Below are 14438 nucleotides of genomic sequence, written 5' to 3'. Positions count from 1 at the left end.
CTTCAGATTATAGAGAAAACAATTGGACATAACTGTATTCTTTTGAATAATAGAGCTTAAATTCCATGAGCGTGAATGTGTGACTTGAGTGAAACCCTGAAGTTTTTGAGCCATTCATGTTATTTTTGTGAAATAGGTTCAGAATGTATACGCACAAATTCAGACATTTCTTGACAGTAGAACATAATGTGTCGTGGGGCGGAGGGGCTGCAGAGCGCTAAAAAAAATTGTTTTCCGAAAAAACGAAAGGGAATAGCAAAATGTTGTGCACTGTAAACTTTTGCATTCTAATTTGTCTGTTGTACCAATTTTTTTTGTGTGATTTTGTGGTTATTCCCAGTATGGTCCAATACTTTAGTAGTCAGATCTTGATGTCTGATTATTGCATGGTCTGGTCATTCTGGCCTCATTTGAGTCAGACTGGCTTAGTTCGTAGTCTTCTATTTCTTATGCTTTATTTTTACCACCCCTTTGCTGTAGGCAATTTCTTTCTGGTTAACACTCCGCTATGTGGCATTCCCTACAAATTACACGGTGCTCTAGCTTGGCAAAAACCAAACTCCAGTTTCTGCACGCAAACTGAGGTCAAGCAGCAATATCCTTAAACTAGCACTGTCAGCTACTTTACTGCATCGTCCTGCTGCAGCTAGTGGTAAACAGCCAGGAATGAACTAAGCCCCACTGCAAGCTTTAAATAGCTCTTGAGAATTTGCCGTGTATGAGAAAGCATTCTTCTCAAACTTGTAGGCAAGCATGGTGGAGAAAGCCCTGCTGACACAGCGACAGTTCCTGGACCTTGCCGCCAAGTCTCGTCAGCCCGACAAGGTGTGCAACTGTTGCATCATTTGTGTTTGCATCTTATGCTGGAAGCTCATAAACGGTGTCCTCTCTCTCTCTCCTTTGCTGCCTTCAGCATGGCCTTGTTACCCTCTTGAAGCCGACTTCCGAGCAGATCCAGGCAATCCAGGTACCTTTTTCCTTTTATAGCATGCGTTGCAGGTTTTGTCTGCTGTGGTTGGCTATTCTTGGTAACCTGAAGGACGCTGAGGACTGATCTTGGCAAATTTTGGGGACTATTTGTTAGGGCAGCTTAATCATTACTATCTCTGATACACAATGACGGTTAGGGAACTAAAGTACACAAATTCAGCTAGATTAAATGCAAAGAAGGCATGGTACTGGTGGTACATTAGTGTATTGACAAAACTTGTATGTTTGCAACATTAGCCTGTTTGTTTGACCTTGCTAAAACTTTGAAACTTAGCTGACAGTATAATTTTTTTTACTGCCTTTTTTCTGTGTTGTTATTATATGTCTCAGTGGCTCATCATTGTTCATAGCTATTGAGAAGAAATCAGTTCTGTGGTTTCTCACAGTATACCTTATGAACTCCTGTAAAGGCCCCACTTATTCTTTTTTTAATTTGGGTGTGAATTTTGAAGGTGTGGCCCAAACACTAATAAAGAAAAACATCTGACTATTTTTTTTTTTTTTCCAATTATCTAGTCCAAAACGGGGTGCTGCCCACAGGTGCGGCCCTTACATGATACAAACTGAAGACACAGCGCACGAAAGACGGGACTAAGAAAAAGACAAACACAGCGCTGTGTTTGTCTTTTTCTTAGTCCCGTCTTTCGTGCACTCTGCCTTCAGTTTGAACCGTGTACCGACTAGCCCTTATCCCGTGCATGAGATTATACGGTGATGCCTTTAGCATTTATCTTTTACTGTCTTTTTTTCTTTTCGCACTCTATAGGACTTCAGGGAGAAGAACCGCACCAGCAAGCTTTTCAACCATTTGTCGGCGATCAGCGAATCCATTCCAGCCCTTGGATGGGTGACAGTTGTGAGTTTTCTTCTTGCCTCATGTGGACCGTTACTTACTGAGGAGTAATTGGGAATTTGCTGGTTGGTTTGTGGGATCTGATCTTTCACTTCTTTGACACCAACAGGCACCGGCGCCAGCTCCTTACATTAAGGAGATGAGTGATGCTTGCCAGTTCTACACAAACAGGGTTCTAGTGGATTACAAGGAAAAGTGAGTTATCTGCTATACGGAATTATCCTACTTTTCTTTCACTCTGTGAGACAAACTTTCAAGGTCTTTGCATGTTGTTTTTGTAGTACAATGGCATTTTCTAAGCTCACATTTAATTAGGTACTGTATTCCAATTCCTCATGTCATGGCAAGACTGCAAAGTTTTTCTTGCCATGGTAAATTTGTTTTCGTTTTTGAGAAAAGGAATTGCCCTAAGGGAAGGGAGGAAGGTGGGAGTGAAAGAAGAGAGAAAGAGGTGCTGTAGTGGAGGGCTCCGGAATAATTTCAACCACCTGGGATCTTTAACATGCACTGACATCGCACAGTACATGAGCGCCTTTGCATTAGCCTCCTTCAAAATGCGGTCACTGTGGCCAGGTTCGTACCCAGGAACTCCAGCTCAGTAGCTGAGCGTCATAACCACTGAGCCATTACAGTGGGTTGCCATGGTGCAGCAAAGTTCCGTTTTGGTAGAAGTAGTTCTTTTTAGTTTTGCCTATTTGCGAGATGTATTGGCATTTAATGCTAAAAATGTCCATCATATCTGTAGTATCAGTGCAAAGCACTGCTCAAGGCATGAGTTTTACTTTGTAATATAGCCAGATAACCGTGATAATTTTTCTTTAGCCGTGCAACTGTCTTACCATTGCCACAAAGGTGACTCTCGATGTGCGTGAAGTGTTTGCCTCCTGAGGATGAGGTATCCCGGTTGCATCATTTTGATGCAGAACTGCGCAGTGATAGTACACATTAAAGAACCCCAGATTGTTCAAAACTAATTTAGAGCCCTCCACTATGGCATGACTCGCTGACAAATTGTGAACATGAGAATTGGTTAACCCAGCCACAAAGATGAACAGACGGTTTCTTACAATTGGTAGGCCTCTTTTGTAGTGAGCGAGGTGTAGCTAGCTAAGGCTGTTGCTGCCTTGAATTGCCATAGGTGTGGCTTGTCAGAAATACCTAGAATAGGAAGATGGTGTCCGAGGTAAAGAACCACTAACTCCGATGAAATAAGCTGCTGACCTCCTTAGCTGGAGGAGTGCAAGTGGATTGAAGGCGGGTTTGTGCCCCCTCCCCCTCTTTGTGCAGGGACAAGACCCACGTGGACTGGGCTCGTTCGTGGCTCACTGTGCTGTCCGAGCTTCAGGCTTTTGTCAAGGAGCATCACCTGACTGGACTGGTGTGGAACCCCAGGGTAAAGGACGCTCAGTCCTGTTGTGTGCTTTGTTTATGGTCATGTTATGGAAGACTCACAGGGTGTATGCATGTGTCCCTTCCACGCAGCAACCAGGGTTAATGGATTTTGATGAGGTGTGATGCGGTTCAATGGGTTCTGACTTGGTGACACTTAATTGGCAGGCAGTGGAGCAGAAGCTACCCATGCTAGATAATTGACTGGCTAAGTTTCTCCTTTCAGCTCTAGATGGCAGTATGTTGCAAATATTTGATGCTTACAGCTGCACTCAGGGAATGAGTACACCAGCAGTATTTTTTAGTGCGAAAGCACTACCTCACTAGCAAACTAGCAATCCTGAAAACGTTTGTCTGAATCTGCTCAGATACTCGCAGAAATAATTATTGCAGCGACTGGGTTTCGATCCCGCATTGGCGTGAACAGATCAGCTTCGCTGGCCATTGCATGAGAGCATTATGCTATCACCACAACCGACCACGCCTTGTGTTGAACTGCCACGCTTTCGTGCTGTGCATTGCATGTCATTGTCTTTATCAGGGTTTTTAGGGGCAACGTAAATAAGTAAAAAGCACTATTAGCCTCCTACCTCACAAAACCCGCAGGTGGACATGAAGCTTCTGAGACAGTCACGGAAGGAAACGAAATGTGCATAACTGCCTCCCCGTGTCAGTGGACACGTCATTCACACTTAGAGCTACGTGGCGGTAGTGACAGAGAGATGTGCGCTGCATGCGTTGGCAGAAACCCAATGGGCTCTGGAACTCCATGGATGTGCTGCAGATGTCCTCAACTTCTACAGGACGTCTCTGGGAGTTTTAATGTCCATTGGGATATGCGGCACTGGAGCAAAACGCGCTGGCGTTTACAACTTTGTTGCAGAAACGCAGCACTTTAGCAATAGTGCGCTGGCGTTGTTTGGGTAAATTGGCAATGACGATGAAAAAGTTACTCAGCAGAGGAGATCAGTAACATGCCTGAGATTTCAAAACGAGAGTGACAAGACTGGGGCGACTCGGTCTGCTCTGAAATGGATAGTGCGCCTGGGCCTTCACAGCAACAGATGGCGGTGGTGTCTATCTGAAAAAACTTGCTTTCGAACAATATTTCGTGCTTAGCAATGCTGAACTGCCAGCAATTTTTTCTATGTATACTGGTCGTGTGTTGCTACATGTGTGTGTTTGCAGGGTGGCGATGCCGCTGCGGCCTTTGCTGGCACTCGTGGAGCAGCACCAGCTGCAGGGGGTCCCCCGCCGCCACCACCACCACCACCAGCTGACTTCATGAACAACCAGGTTCCTGCCGAGGACCCCAGGGCTGCCCTGTTCCGGGACCTCAACAAAGGAGAGGATATCAGCAAAGGTCAGCTGATTGCATACATGCTGTTTTATTTTCTAATGGGTTACACACACATGAGTATGCCACAAAAGTGACTATTGCAGAGCAGAAGTCTATTCAGCAGATAGTACATGAGAATCTTCTTGGTACATATCTCAGGGGGTAATGAAAAAGATTCGTATCACCTGAAATTTGTGTTCAAAAACAATGTGCATGCAATACACAAGAAATGTACTCACAGGATTAATTAAGGGCTGCTCACCACCATTCACTGTTGCACCGCCAGTTGCACAACGGTGCAACAGGCAATAGCAGCATCAGCAATGTGCACACTGCACGATGCTGGCTACTGCTCTGGTGAGCTCCTGCACATTGTACGCTTCAGTTGTAGAATTTTATGAATTTCAGTTAGCTGCAATTGTATCATTGAGACTCTACTGCATGTTCCGGAGATCTGTAGTCAAATGGTGTGTCGCCAGGGGTGGATTTATGGGGGACTCTTGGAGGGGGCCTTATTTGTGCAATGCAATTCTTGGTTTTTTGACAGTGAAAAAAATTAATCCGATCGCATAGGGGTGCAGAAACGCAAAAATAGACCGTCACCGCCCTGCTTGAACGATTTGAGTTTTTCATGATTTTTCCTCAGAAAATTTCCTGCTGAAAGGTGACTGAGGGGCAAGACACAAACATAGCAGTGTCGGTGTCCACTGACTATCGCATAGCAGCACCCATGTCTTCTTTTTTTTTTGTCCCGAACAGAAGCATGTGCTGTGGGGTTTAAATAGGGGGTAAATACGTTTTCCCCGCTTAACCTCTGCTCACATAGTTGCGTAAGGCCTCTGCCTCTGGCACTCCGTCTCCTGTGTGTGCGCGCGCTACCAAGTGCACACCGACCATGGCGGGCCTTGCTCTAAGGGAAACAAAGAAATGGACACGATCTCGCACAGAAAGGCACTTATTTCTGCAACACCCAGCTAGCAACAGAATACAGTAAGGAGTCTGGGTCGTCCGATCCACCAGGTTACTAGCAAATGTTCTCCCTCACTAGGGCAAAGGAGAAGCTGCGATGCTGGACGGGATGAGCTCACGAGAAAATGTTCCCACGAGGCCTCCCCTTGCCTCGAGAGCGGAGCGCCGCGCCGAAATTTCTGCATGCTGCAGGTTCCCGAGCGGCTGATTGAAATAGAGAAGGTTGTCTCCTGCGCCTGCAGCAATCACGATGTCTGGTGCTACCGTCACTGCGACGCAGGCGCCCTCCATTATTAGTTAAAGGCACTAAATTTTTGGTCGGCATGTTCTTGGTTTCAAACTTTGCGCATTGGCCAGGACTCGTGATACGTGGTCCGCGATTCATGTATGCACGCTAAATAATTTATTATTGCATTATTTACACTGAGCGATTTCGGTTTCTGAGCGTCGGGGTGTGCTATGACGTCATGATAAGGGAATAGCAGCAACTCTGGTCACATGGGCACCAAAAGCTGTGACGTATGGATTGCTGTGTTGTCTGCTCTCGTACTCATGCTATGCATACCAGCGCCTTTCGGTATGCCTGCAGACTTTGCCGGTACTGCGATGTGCTGAGAAAAGCCAAGCGAGCGAGAGACGACGCGAGTTCTGAAACCAAGTGGCACGCTTCGGCCGATCTCAGTCGGCGTATCGCGTATGCCAACGCGGTTTCTGTGTTGTATTTTGCTGTGCCACACTCCGCCGATGCCGATGCTCGGCGGATGTGTCTATGGCCCGTAGCTTAGAGCGCGAGTCGACCAATTCCCCTGTCACACTACAGCGACACGATGCCTCACTGTTCGTACCGACCAATACCCGCTGCTGTCTTCACTTAGCTCCGCCTGCGCAGTGAGGGTGCTCAGGGTCCTGTGGCTGCTGATTACAATATCTGCTGCTTGTTTAGCAAACAGTACATGCATTCACCAAATGAATGCAGATAACCCAGTAAAAAAAAATAATGGGTCCAATTGGGCATACCATTTGGTTCCAGTTGAAACCAGTTGGACCCACTTGTTCAGGCAATTGGGCTCATGAATCCAACTGATCAGTCCATTTGGTTTCCCTAGTTCCAGCTGGGCATTCCAGTTGGTTCTGCATTTTCAATTGGATTACCCAAATGGTTTGTGATGTTCCAATTGGTTTTGGCACTCCCAGTCGGATCACCCAACTGGAACCATTTGAAACCAATTGGAGTTGGAAATCGGAAAACCATGTGGAAGCTGATCTCCCAACTGGAAGCTCCAGCTGGCTCCAATCCAATTGGAAAATCTGAGTGGAAGTTATTGATGTCTTTCACTGAGGTCTGTATATATATTTAGCAGGCTATAAAACAGAACATTAGATTAAGTAGGCTCTTGTAAAAGATATACTATCTCTTGAATTGTTTTCATCATCTCCACCATCACCGTGGGCATTCTTAAACTAGGTAACTTCGCTTAATGGTCAACCGCTGCTGGCTCCAGCTAGAGGGTCTCATGAGTGGAGTATATAAGTGATGCAAAAGTGTTTGTGGATGGATACATGTTGAGAACTTGTGTAAGTGTACACAGTGTCTATGTTTTCCTGTGTGAAATGCATGCTTGTTGGCCTCGCTTGATTTTCATAACAGCGTGAAATTACAATATAAATTCCCATGTAGCAATGTGGCAGAAGTCTTGCAGCAGTCATAGAAGAAAGGCCAGTTGGTTCCAAATGAATTTTTTTTTTTTGCTGGCCAGTTCAAACCATTTGATCGAGTCGAATACATATGCCGTTTGAGTTCAGTTGGTGGTCCATTTGGTCTGGTTGGGTGACTAATTATTTCTAATTGGAAGTACCAGATGGGCTCAATTGGTCGGGCCCGATGGGTGACGAAAACAGAATTTGTTTTTCACTAGTTGGTTTCAACTGGAAATTTTCCATATGGACCCATCGACAGTGAGATGCCTCCGCACGCCAGCTCGCTGCTGCGTCGCAGGGATTTCTCTTTCTTACGTGATGCTTTCTTGCTTTGCGTGCGTTCTTAAAATTAAAGTATATTTTAAACATTGGTTGCATCCAATACTTGGCCATAGGTGACATTACACACAGAGGAAGCCCATAACAAGCTTTTATAGATTAAAAATTTGATGTCTCAACCTTTTTAAGGTAACTGTAGGGAGGACGCATTGCGGTCACATAAGTGATAGAATAACAAATCCTATGGTACTGTAAAAAAAATCCACCTCCAAAAGGCCTTCAACCATCTTAGGCTCCTGAGGGAGCCGGACAAGAACACCAAGCCATGCTTGTGGACTGGGCGGGAGAGGTCGCCCTCCGTTAAGGGGCTACTAATCCCATCCTTTTGATCGTTTAGATCAATAAAGTTTCTCCAAACCATTGCGGGGAAGCAAACTGAAGGGGCCAAAGCAGGGTAGAAACATTTGAACGCAATGGAGCCCAAGTTTCAGACACCTGTGAATGTTGTCAAAGGTGCCCTGAGGTTCATGTAGGCAGATATTACCAGTGAGTGCACAGCAGGACGCTCGTGCAAAAGTTCGTGATGACTGTGCAGGGCTGAAGAAGGTGAGCAGTGAGCAAATGACACACAAGAACCCAGCCCTCAGGGCGCAGGCACCTGCGGCTCCCAAGGGAGCGGCGCCACAGCCGCCCACGCGGTTTGGCTCTCGGCCTTCCCAGGAGGTCACCAAGCCCCCCAGGCTGGAGCTGGAAGGAAAGAAGTGGTGTGTGGTGAGTACTGTTGCTGTTCCTTTAGAGGAATTCTAAAGGCTTTTTCTTTTTTTTTAATGAAAGCACACCACAGCTTGGTAAATACTCAGTCTGAAGGCCATGAGCTTATCTTTTATGTTGCTTAAGTTTGTGTGGAGAGTGAGTCATCTACTGAAGAGCAGGAGGAGACCTCTTGTTTGGCACCTTGATTGGAAGGTGAAATAGCAAAGCCAGTGTTTCTCATCAGGCAGCGTTGTTTTCAGCACTGGACTATAGAACATTGCAAGGAGCTGGAAGCTTGTGTTTGTTTAGTTGCTCAATTGCTTCTGTTGGCATTTGTGTTTCAACTTGGCAAGCCTTTGATAAACACAGTGAGTGTCAAAACACAGTAGCCCAGCCATTGCTAGTGCATTAGTTTTTATTTTAAGTTTGCACATCTTTACATGTATGCATCTGTCTGCCTCTTTGTATGCAGGAGTACCAGGTGAACAACCAGAACATTGTGTTGGACCAGACACAGATGAACCAGTCTGTGTGCGTCTACAAGTGTGTCAACTCCATCATCCAGGTCAAGGGGAAGGTCAACTCCATCATTATTGGTGAGGCTGGGATTACCGTCAATAATTGGTTGGAACATAGCCTCACTGGCTGCCTGTGAGTCAACTCGTGTGCGCTTTGCACTAGGCTATCTTAATTGTTGAAACTACAGCATTCTCTTGCAGTTTTACAAGCTAAGCGAGAACCCAGCCTTCAGTGTGTTTTGAGGTGTCGCTGTGCTAACTTCTCCACAGCGGATAAAAGGCATTGATTTGTGTCTTTTTCAACTATGAAACAACTACCACTGTCGGATTACAGTCGAGCCCACGTATAACCACCCCACTTAAGCCGAACTTTTGCTTATAACGAATGAGATCTGTGCGACTGTCAAAATATACATTGTTTCAATGGCACAAAATCACACGTATAAAGAACGTCATTAAGCCCTGCTGATCAGTTACAGCGAACGGACGGCATAAACCCGGCGCCACGATGCAAGATAACCTGCCTCCGATCCCTTTGTGCGCCCGGCGCGCGGTATGTTTTCCCGAGCATCATCGCAGGCAAACTGCCCTCCCCGTTTCGTGCCGCTCTCAAGTGAGCTACCCTTTCCCCGCCGACGTGCCTCCCAAGATCGCCCTTCAGCCCCTCCTCGCAACTCCGCTCCCCTCTCCTCACTCTCTTGCAAATCTGCGCACGGCCTTCGCGATCAACCGCGCCGCCGTCAGTGCCAATCATGGAGGCTACGCTCCGTGAAGCAGGCCCTCCGTGGGAGCCAAGAGGTGGCTGCACTGACGCTCACAGACGTCCCTCATTGGTCTCTCCGCTGGCGCTATGCGTCTGTATCTTTAGCTTGATTGGCTTGATTGCCTCCTGTGCTCTTTGTGCATCTACCCCATCGCGCGCTTTTGTCGCTCATGTTGCGGTGTGGACGTTTCGTTGGCTTCGTTCAAATCTTGGGCCCTGGGATGGCGAACGGGAACACCGTGCCCATTTCCATTCTATTCAGCGGTAGAGATGATGAAAGCAGCCTGGGCAGAGGTGACGGCCCCTGGCGAGCGGAACTGCTTCCGCAAGGCCGGCTTCCTCAACACAGTGTCTGATGCAGAGCCTGATGCTTCCGGAAGATGACTAGCCCGGCGGCGATTTGTGGCAGTGCGTCGTCGATTCCGACATGGGGGGTCATGACATTAGTTGGGGTAATTTTATTTCTCTCGATGACGACGCCGACACCGCGGAACCGTGCACGGATGAGGGCATCGTTTCTGATGTGTGGGACGAGAGTGGCGCGGAGGAATCAGATGAGGATGAAACTTCGGAGCCAGCACCTATAAGCGCGCCTGTAGCAATGGGCTACATAGAGATGGTTTATGGTGTTTAACTTCCCAAAGCGACTCAGGCTATGAGGGACGCCGTAGTGAACGGCTCCGGAAATTTGCTTTAGGGGTTTGCTTTGCAAGCTGCTTTAGGGATGCGGTTTAACTAATAGCAGCGGAAGCTTCCACGGCAGCTGTGGTAGGTTGACCTCCTCGTCATAGTCAGATTCCTGGCAATGCGAGATTGTTCATAGTTCATGTACTCCAAAGTCGGCGTCATCATTCTCACAAACTAAGTCATCCCAGGTGACATCACGTCGGGCTAGCTGCGCATCGACAACATGTTGCCACAAATCCGAATGCGTCTGATAATGTGGGTGTTCTATGGAAGCATCCTTCCTGGGATCAAAAACTCTGCCTTATGGAAGCAATTTTTGTTGCGCCCCATAGTGAGTTCCATTCATGTGAACTTATCCATGGCGGGGAAGAGAGTTACTCGAACTGGGACGTCTGCATTTGGTCACTCAATTGCTGTCAGTATGCACTTTTAACGCGGCGGCACCGATAGGACACCTCAAGCACATGAATTATGCCAGTGTCAAGTGGTAGGTCTGGCTCAACGTGTTCGGTGGCAGAAAAACATGGTCACCGCAGTCAGAGGAGGAGTGGTGCGAAGTCGCTTGGCAACCAAGTCACCTTTCATCCCCACACCTCTAAATTTATGCCTGGTTGAACAGTCATCAAAAAAAATGTCACACATCGTCCAGACCTTTGCGTTGTGCCCGTAGCTCATTAGATTGTAGCTTCAAAAGCACTGCGCTTTGCGAGTCTTCCCGGTGACACATGGTGGCCACCGGTCGCTGCCATCCCTGGTCATGCATAGAAGGACAGTAACTCGAAGCTTACTGCACATTTCACCAGCGCTATAGGCGCCGCCTTTCAAGGAATGCGTTTTTGATGGCTGCATCTGGCAAAACGTTTCGTCAGTGTTCCATGCATTGCGTATTATTTTTTTGCTTGTGGGTAGTCTCATTCCTTCCTTAAAAGGGGGGGGGGGGGGGGGGGGGGTAAGGAACTGTCATGGAGGCTTGGAGGCGCTCGTTACTCTCCGCTCCTGCAAGAAACAGAGGTTTTCGACGTCAGGGTCGAGTTCACAGCGTCTCCTGGTTGTCTGTAACAGAGTTGTGTGGCCACACTTGTTTGTTGTATCTGAGATGCAGTGTCATTGCCCCAATACATAATTTGATGGTAGTATCGCCCTTGTTTATAATAAGCGAGCATTCTGTGGGTGTTATAAGTGGGCTCATTGTGTAAACAAACAAGTCACTGTTTAAACAAATTAGCACATTTTATGCATTTTATAGCACACGCTTGCAAAATAAACAAATAACTCGAGAACTGCCATTAAACCATTAAGATATCTAACATTTTAACGTCTTTCTGTGTTCACTTTACTCGCCTGGCTTGAGATGGTTCTATAGATTTTTTTAGACTTTGGCACATCCTTATTGCGTCCACGAGAATTTGATGTTCAGGTTGTACCCACAATTATGAATGCAGTACCTGAAGGAGTTATTCCAAGTTGGCTTTTGCTGTTAGTTTTAAAACTTCTTAATTTTTTTAGCAGTGAAATGCAAAGACAACTGTTGTAAAAATCGCAAAGTGCCCGGATTTTTTTTCGTTATTAAACTGTCAACGTGATCACTATATACCGCCAAAACATGATACTTTCCTATCTGTTTTCTCGTAGTCTGTGAAAGCTCAGTGTTTTGCGAACTACCGTAAAAACGGACTATAGGTCGGACCGGAATATAGGTCGACCCCCTAACTAACCAATTCTAAAAATGAAAAAGATCTTTTTTCAATGGGAAAAGTACCGAAAGACATCCTTACTTTGAAACAAATGCGACTCGAGAGGTTGCACAATGGTGACAGTATTTAATTTCATTTAAATGCTGCTTGTATGTACACCCGGCAAATTTTTTAACAATATCGTGCACCAATCGGCCCGCGTGTTTGTTTCTGGCACAGGCAAGTACGGCGCCGTAGAGCAAAGCCCTCCTCTTCATGAATCGCCGCAACCAGGATGGCGAGCCTTTGAATTGCGCCCTCGTGAGTCTAGAGGCACGCGCGATCTCTGCCGCTTTCACGCGGATGCATTCGGCAGTCACAGGCAGCGATCTTGCTCGCAGCGCAACGTTTCCTTCCTATTCTCGATACATTACGCAGGTTCTGCCTCCGCCAGTACTGAATGCTCTTTTCGGATACTCCAAAATCGCGCTGTGCCGCCAGGCTCCCGTGAGCTTCCTCGTACTCAATCGTGTTTTTCTTGAAGGCGACGGTAAATTGCCGTTAGCTTCCGCTTTGCATCTACTGAAACGCAAAATGGCGGCACTGCTGCTGATGGCGATGGTGATGGAGGCTGTTGACTTCAGCCACCCATTGTTGCAAGACTTCCGTATTTTTTCCGCCAATGACCGGTATATAAGACGGGGGTCGACTTTTCACCATGGTTTTTTGAAAAAAAGTTCGACCTATATTCCGGTTTTTACGGTAGCCCATAGTCTTCCACACTTTGTTAAATATATCAAAATCTGCTGTTGTGTGGCCAGTTTTTTTGTTACGCCCTCTGAGGCAAAAGCCTTGTGGTAGTCTTGCACCTCTCACTCTGGCGCTAAGTAAGTGGGTGGTGGTTTTTTGCGCTGTTGCAATTGCAGACTCCTGCAAGAAGACTGCGGTAGTGTTTGAGGACATTGTGTCAGTGGTGGAGTTCATCAACTGTCAGAGCGTCAAGGCGCAGTCGATGGGCCGGGTGCCTACCATTGCCGTGGACAAGACAGATGGTGCTCACATCTACCTGTCGGACAAGTCCCTCGATGTCGAGGTGGTCACCTCGAAGTCATCCGAAGTGAATGTTTCTGTGCCCACTCCCAGCGGCGACTACGTAAGCTTCAGCCACGTGTCGGCTTTTTTTACTCCACAGCTTGCATGTTGGGTTGGAAGAACGAGACAAAAATCGTCCCTTCCGAATCTGGTATCTCAGTGCACTGCAGCTGCTTTTCTGGTATGCAGCCATAGTTTTGTCAGTGTTTCATTATCGAATGTAGAGTTTCCTTAACAGGTAAGAGCCAGAGAAATGTGGTGCTGGGGAAGTTGGTGTGGATTTGATAGCTAGGTGTTTGCTTCACTGGCCGTAGATTCTTTCATGTGCAGAACTTTCATGACCTGCAGAGGCAACTCCAAAACAGATTTCGCACTTGCATTGGGAAAATCTCTTCACAGATGACATGGCCATCTCGTTTATATACTTCGGTTCAAAGACTGAGGTATATTAATGCATTTGTCATTATCATCTGCTAGACATGAATTTGTGACGTGGACCTGGGAGTCAGATGCAACGACATCAACTTCTGTCAAATTCTAGTGTAGTGTCAGAGGGTGTGGTTTCTAACCAAGGCTGTGGCTGTCGCAGATGGAGATACCTGTGCCGGAGCAGTACAAGTCCACCTGGAACGGAAAGAGCCTGACGACGGCAGTCATTGAAAAGGCATAGTTCCAGCAGAGGTGTCGCATGTCTTCCAACACCTCATCGTCGTTATCCACGGCAGAAGAGGAACTAGCACCGCTCCCTTAGTCCGTACTGATGTGGAGCAGGGTTCCTTCAGAAACTTTCCTCCGCTGCCGCTGGCACACGCCTGCTGCCTGGGCCAGGCGGCATGCAGCATACGAGCAAAGTTGCAGTGGCCCAAGTTTTTTTTTTTCTCCCTATTTATAAGCTTGTGAGCTGCCCTCATCAGCCAAGCTGCTCCGATTTTCTTTTTCTGACATAACCTTTTGCACTTTTACACTTAACCTTTGTCTTTCTCTCTGCTGTAATTTTTTTTTTAACTAGTCAGAAATGGGGAAATAAGGAAACAAAAACATTCTCATCAAGAATGTGTGGAATGATGTGATTCTGAAAGGCCTTTTTTTTTTTTAATCTGTGGGGTGCGCGTGGAGCTTGTGCGAGATTTGCAATTGATTGCTCAATAAAGATTTGTGGGGCGGGCATCTAATTTTTTTGTTTTCTATTAAGACAAAGTATAGGTTTTTGCAGCTTTAGCAAGTAGCGCTTGTTTATGCTGAAGTATAGTTGCTTGTGCAAGCAACTATCGAAAGAAAGGGTGAAAGGAAGCACCCCTGCAAGTGCTGCTGCCAAAGACATTTCTGCGATTTTTTTTTTGATGCAGCGCCACATTGGTTGTAAGACTGGTGGAGATTTGCATGTGGAGTATGGCTGAGGTTGGCCTTTGGTCTCCAATAGTCTCTTTTCTGAGTG

The 14438-nt window shown here is 46.7% G+C and overlaps 1 protein-coding gene across 5 annotated transcripts in view; it reads left to right on the top strand.

Moving 5' to 3' along the window:
• Nucleotides 1-14170, top strand: part of capt (adenylyl cyclase-associated protein 1) — a 32722-nt gene extending 18552 nt beyond the window's left edge. For all 5 annotated transcript variants that reach the window (XM_077661886.1, XM_077661885.1, XM_077661887.1 and 2 more), the window contains exons 3-12: nucleotides 748-825; nucleotides 914-967; nucleotides 1757-1846; nucleotides 1953-2038; nucleotides 3131-3236; nucleotides 4421-4595; nucleotides 8113-8288; nucleotides 8743-8866; nucleotides 12838-13064; nucleotides 13593-14170. In XM_077661886.1, coding sequence (XP_077518012.1) covers nucleotides 748-825; nucleotides 914-967; nucleotides 1757-1846; nucleotides 1953-2038; nucleotides 3131-3236; nucleotides 4421-4595; nucleotides 8113-8288; nucleotides 8743-8866; nucleotides 12838-13064; nucleotides 13593-13673 — 1197 coding nt within the window. In that variant the 3' untranslated portion in view covers nucleotides 13674-14170. The remainder of the gene's footprint in view (nucleotides 1-747; nucleotides 826-913; nucleotides 968-1756; nucleotides 1847-1952; nucleotides 2039-3130; nucleotides 3237-4420; nucleotides 4596-8112; nucleotides 8289-8742; nucleotides 8867-12837; nucleotides 13065-13592) is intronic.
• The last annotated feature ends 268 nt before the right edge of the window (nucleotides 14171-14438 follow it).

Source organism: Amblyomma americanum, chromosome 4, assembly GCF_052857255.1.
Source record: "Amblyomma americanum isolate KBUSLIRL-KWMA chromosome 4, ASM5285725v1, whole genome shotgun sequence".
Taxonomy (NCBI): Eukaryota; Metazoa; Arthropoda; class Arachnida; order Ixodida; family Ixodidae; genus Amblyomma; species Amblyomma americanum.
This window is presented reverse-complemented; position numbering and strand designations above follow the sequence as displayed.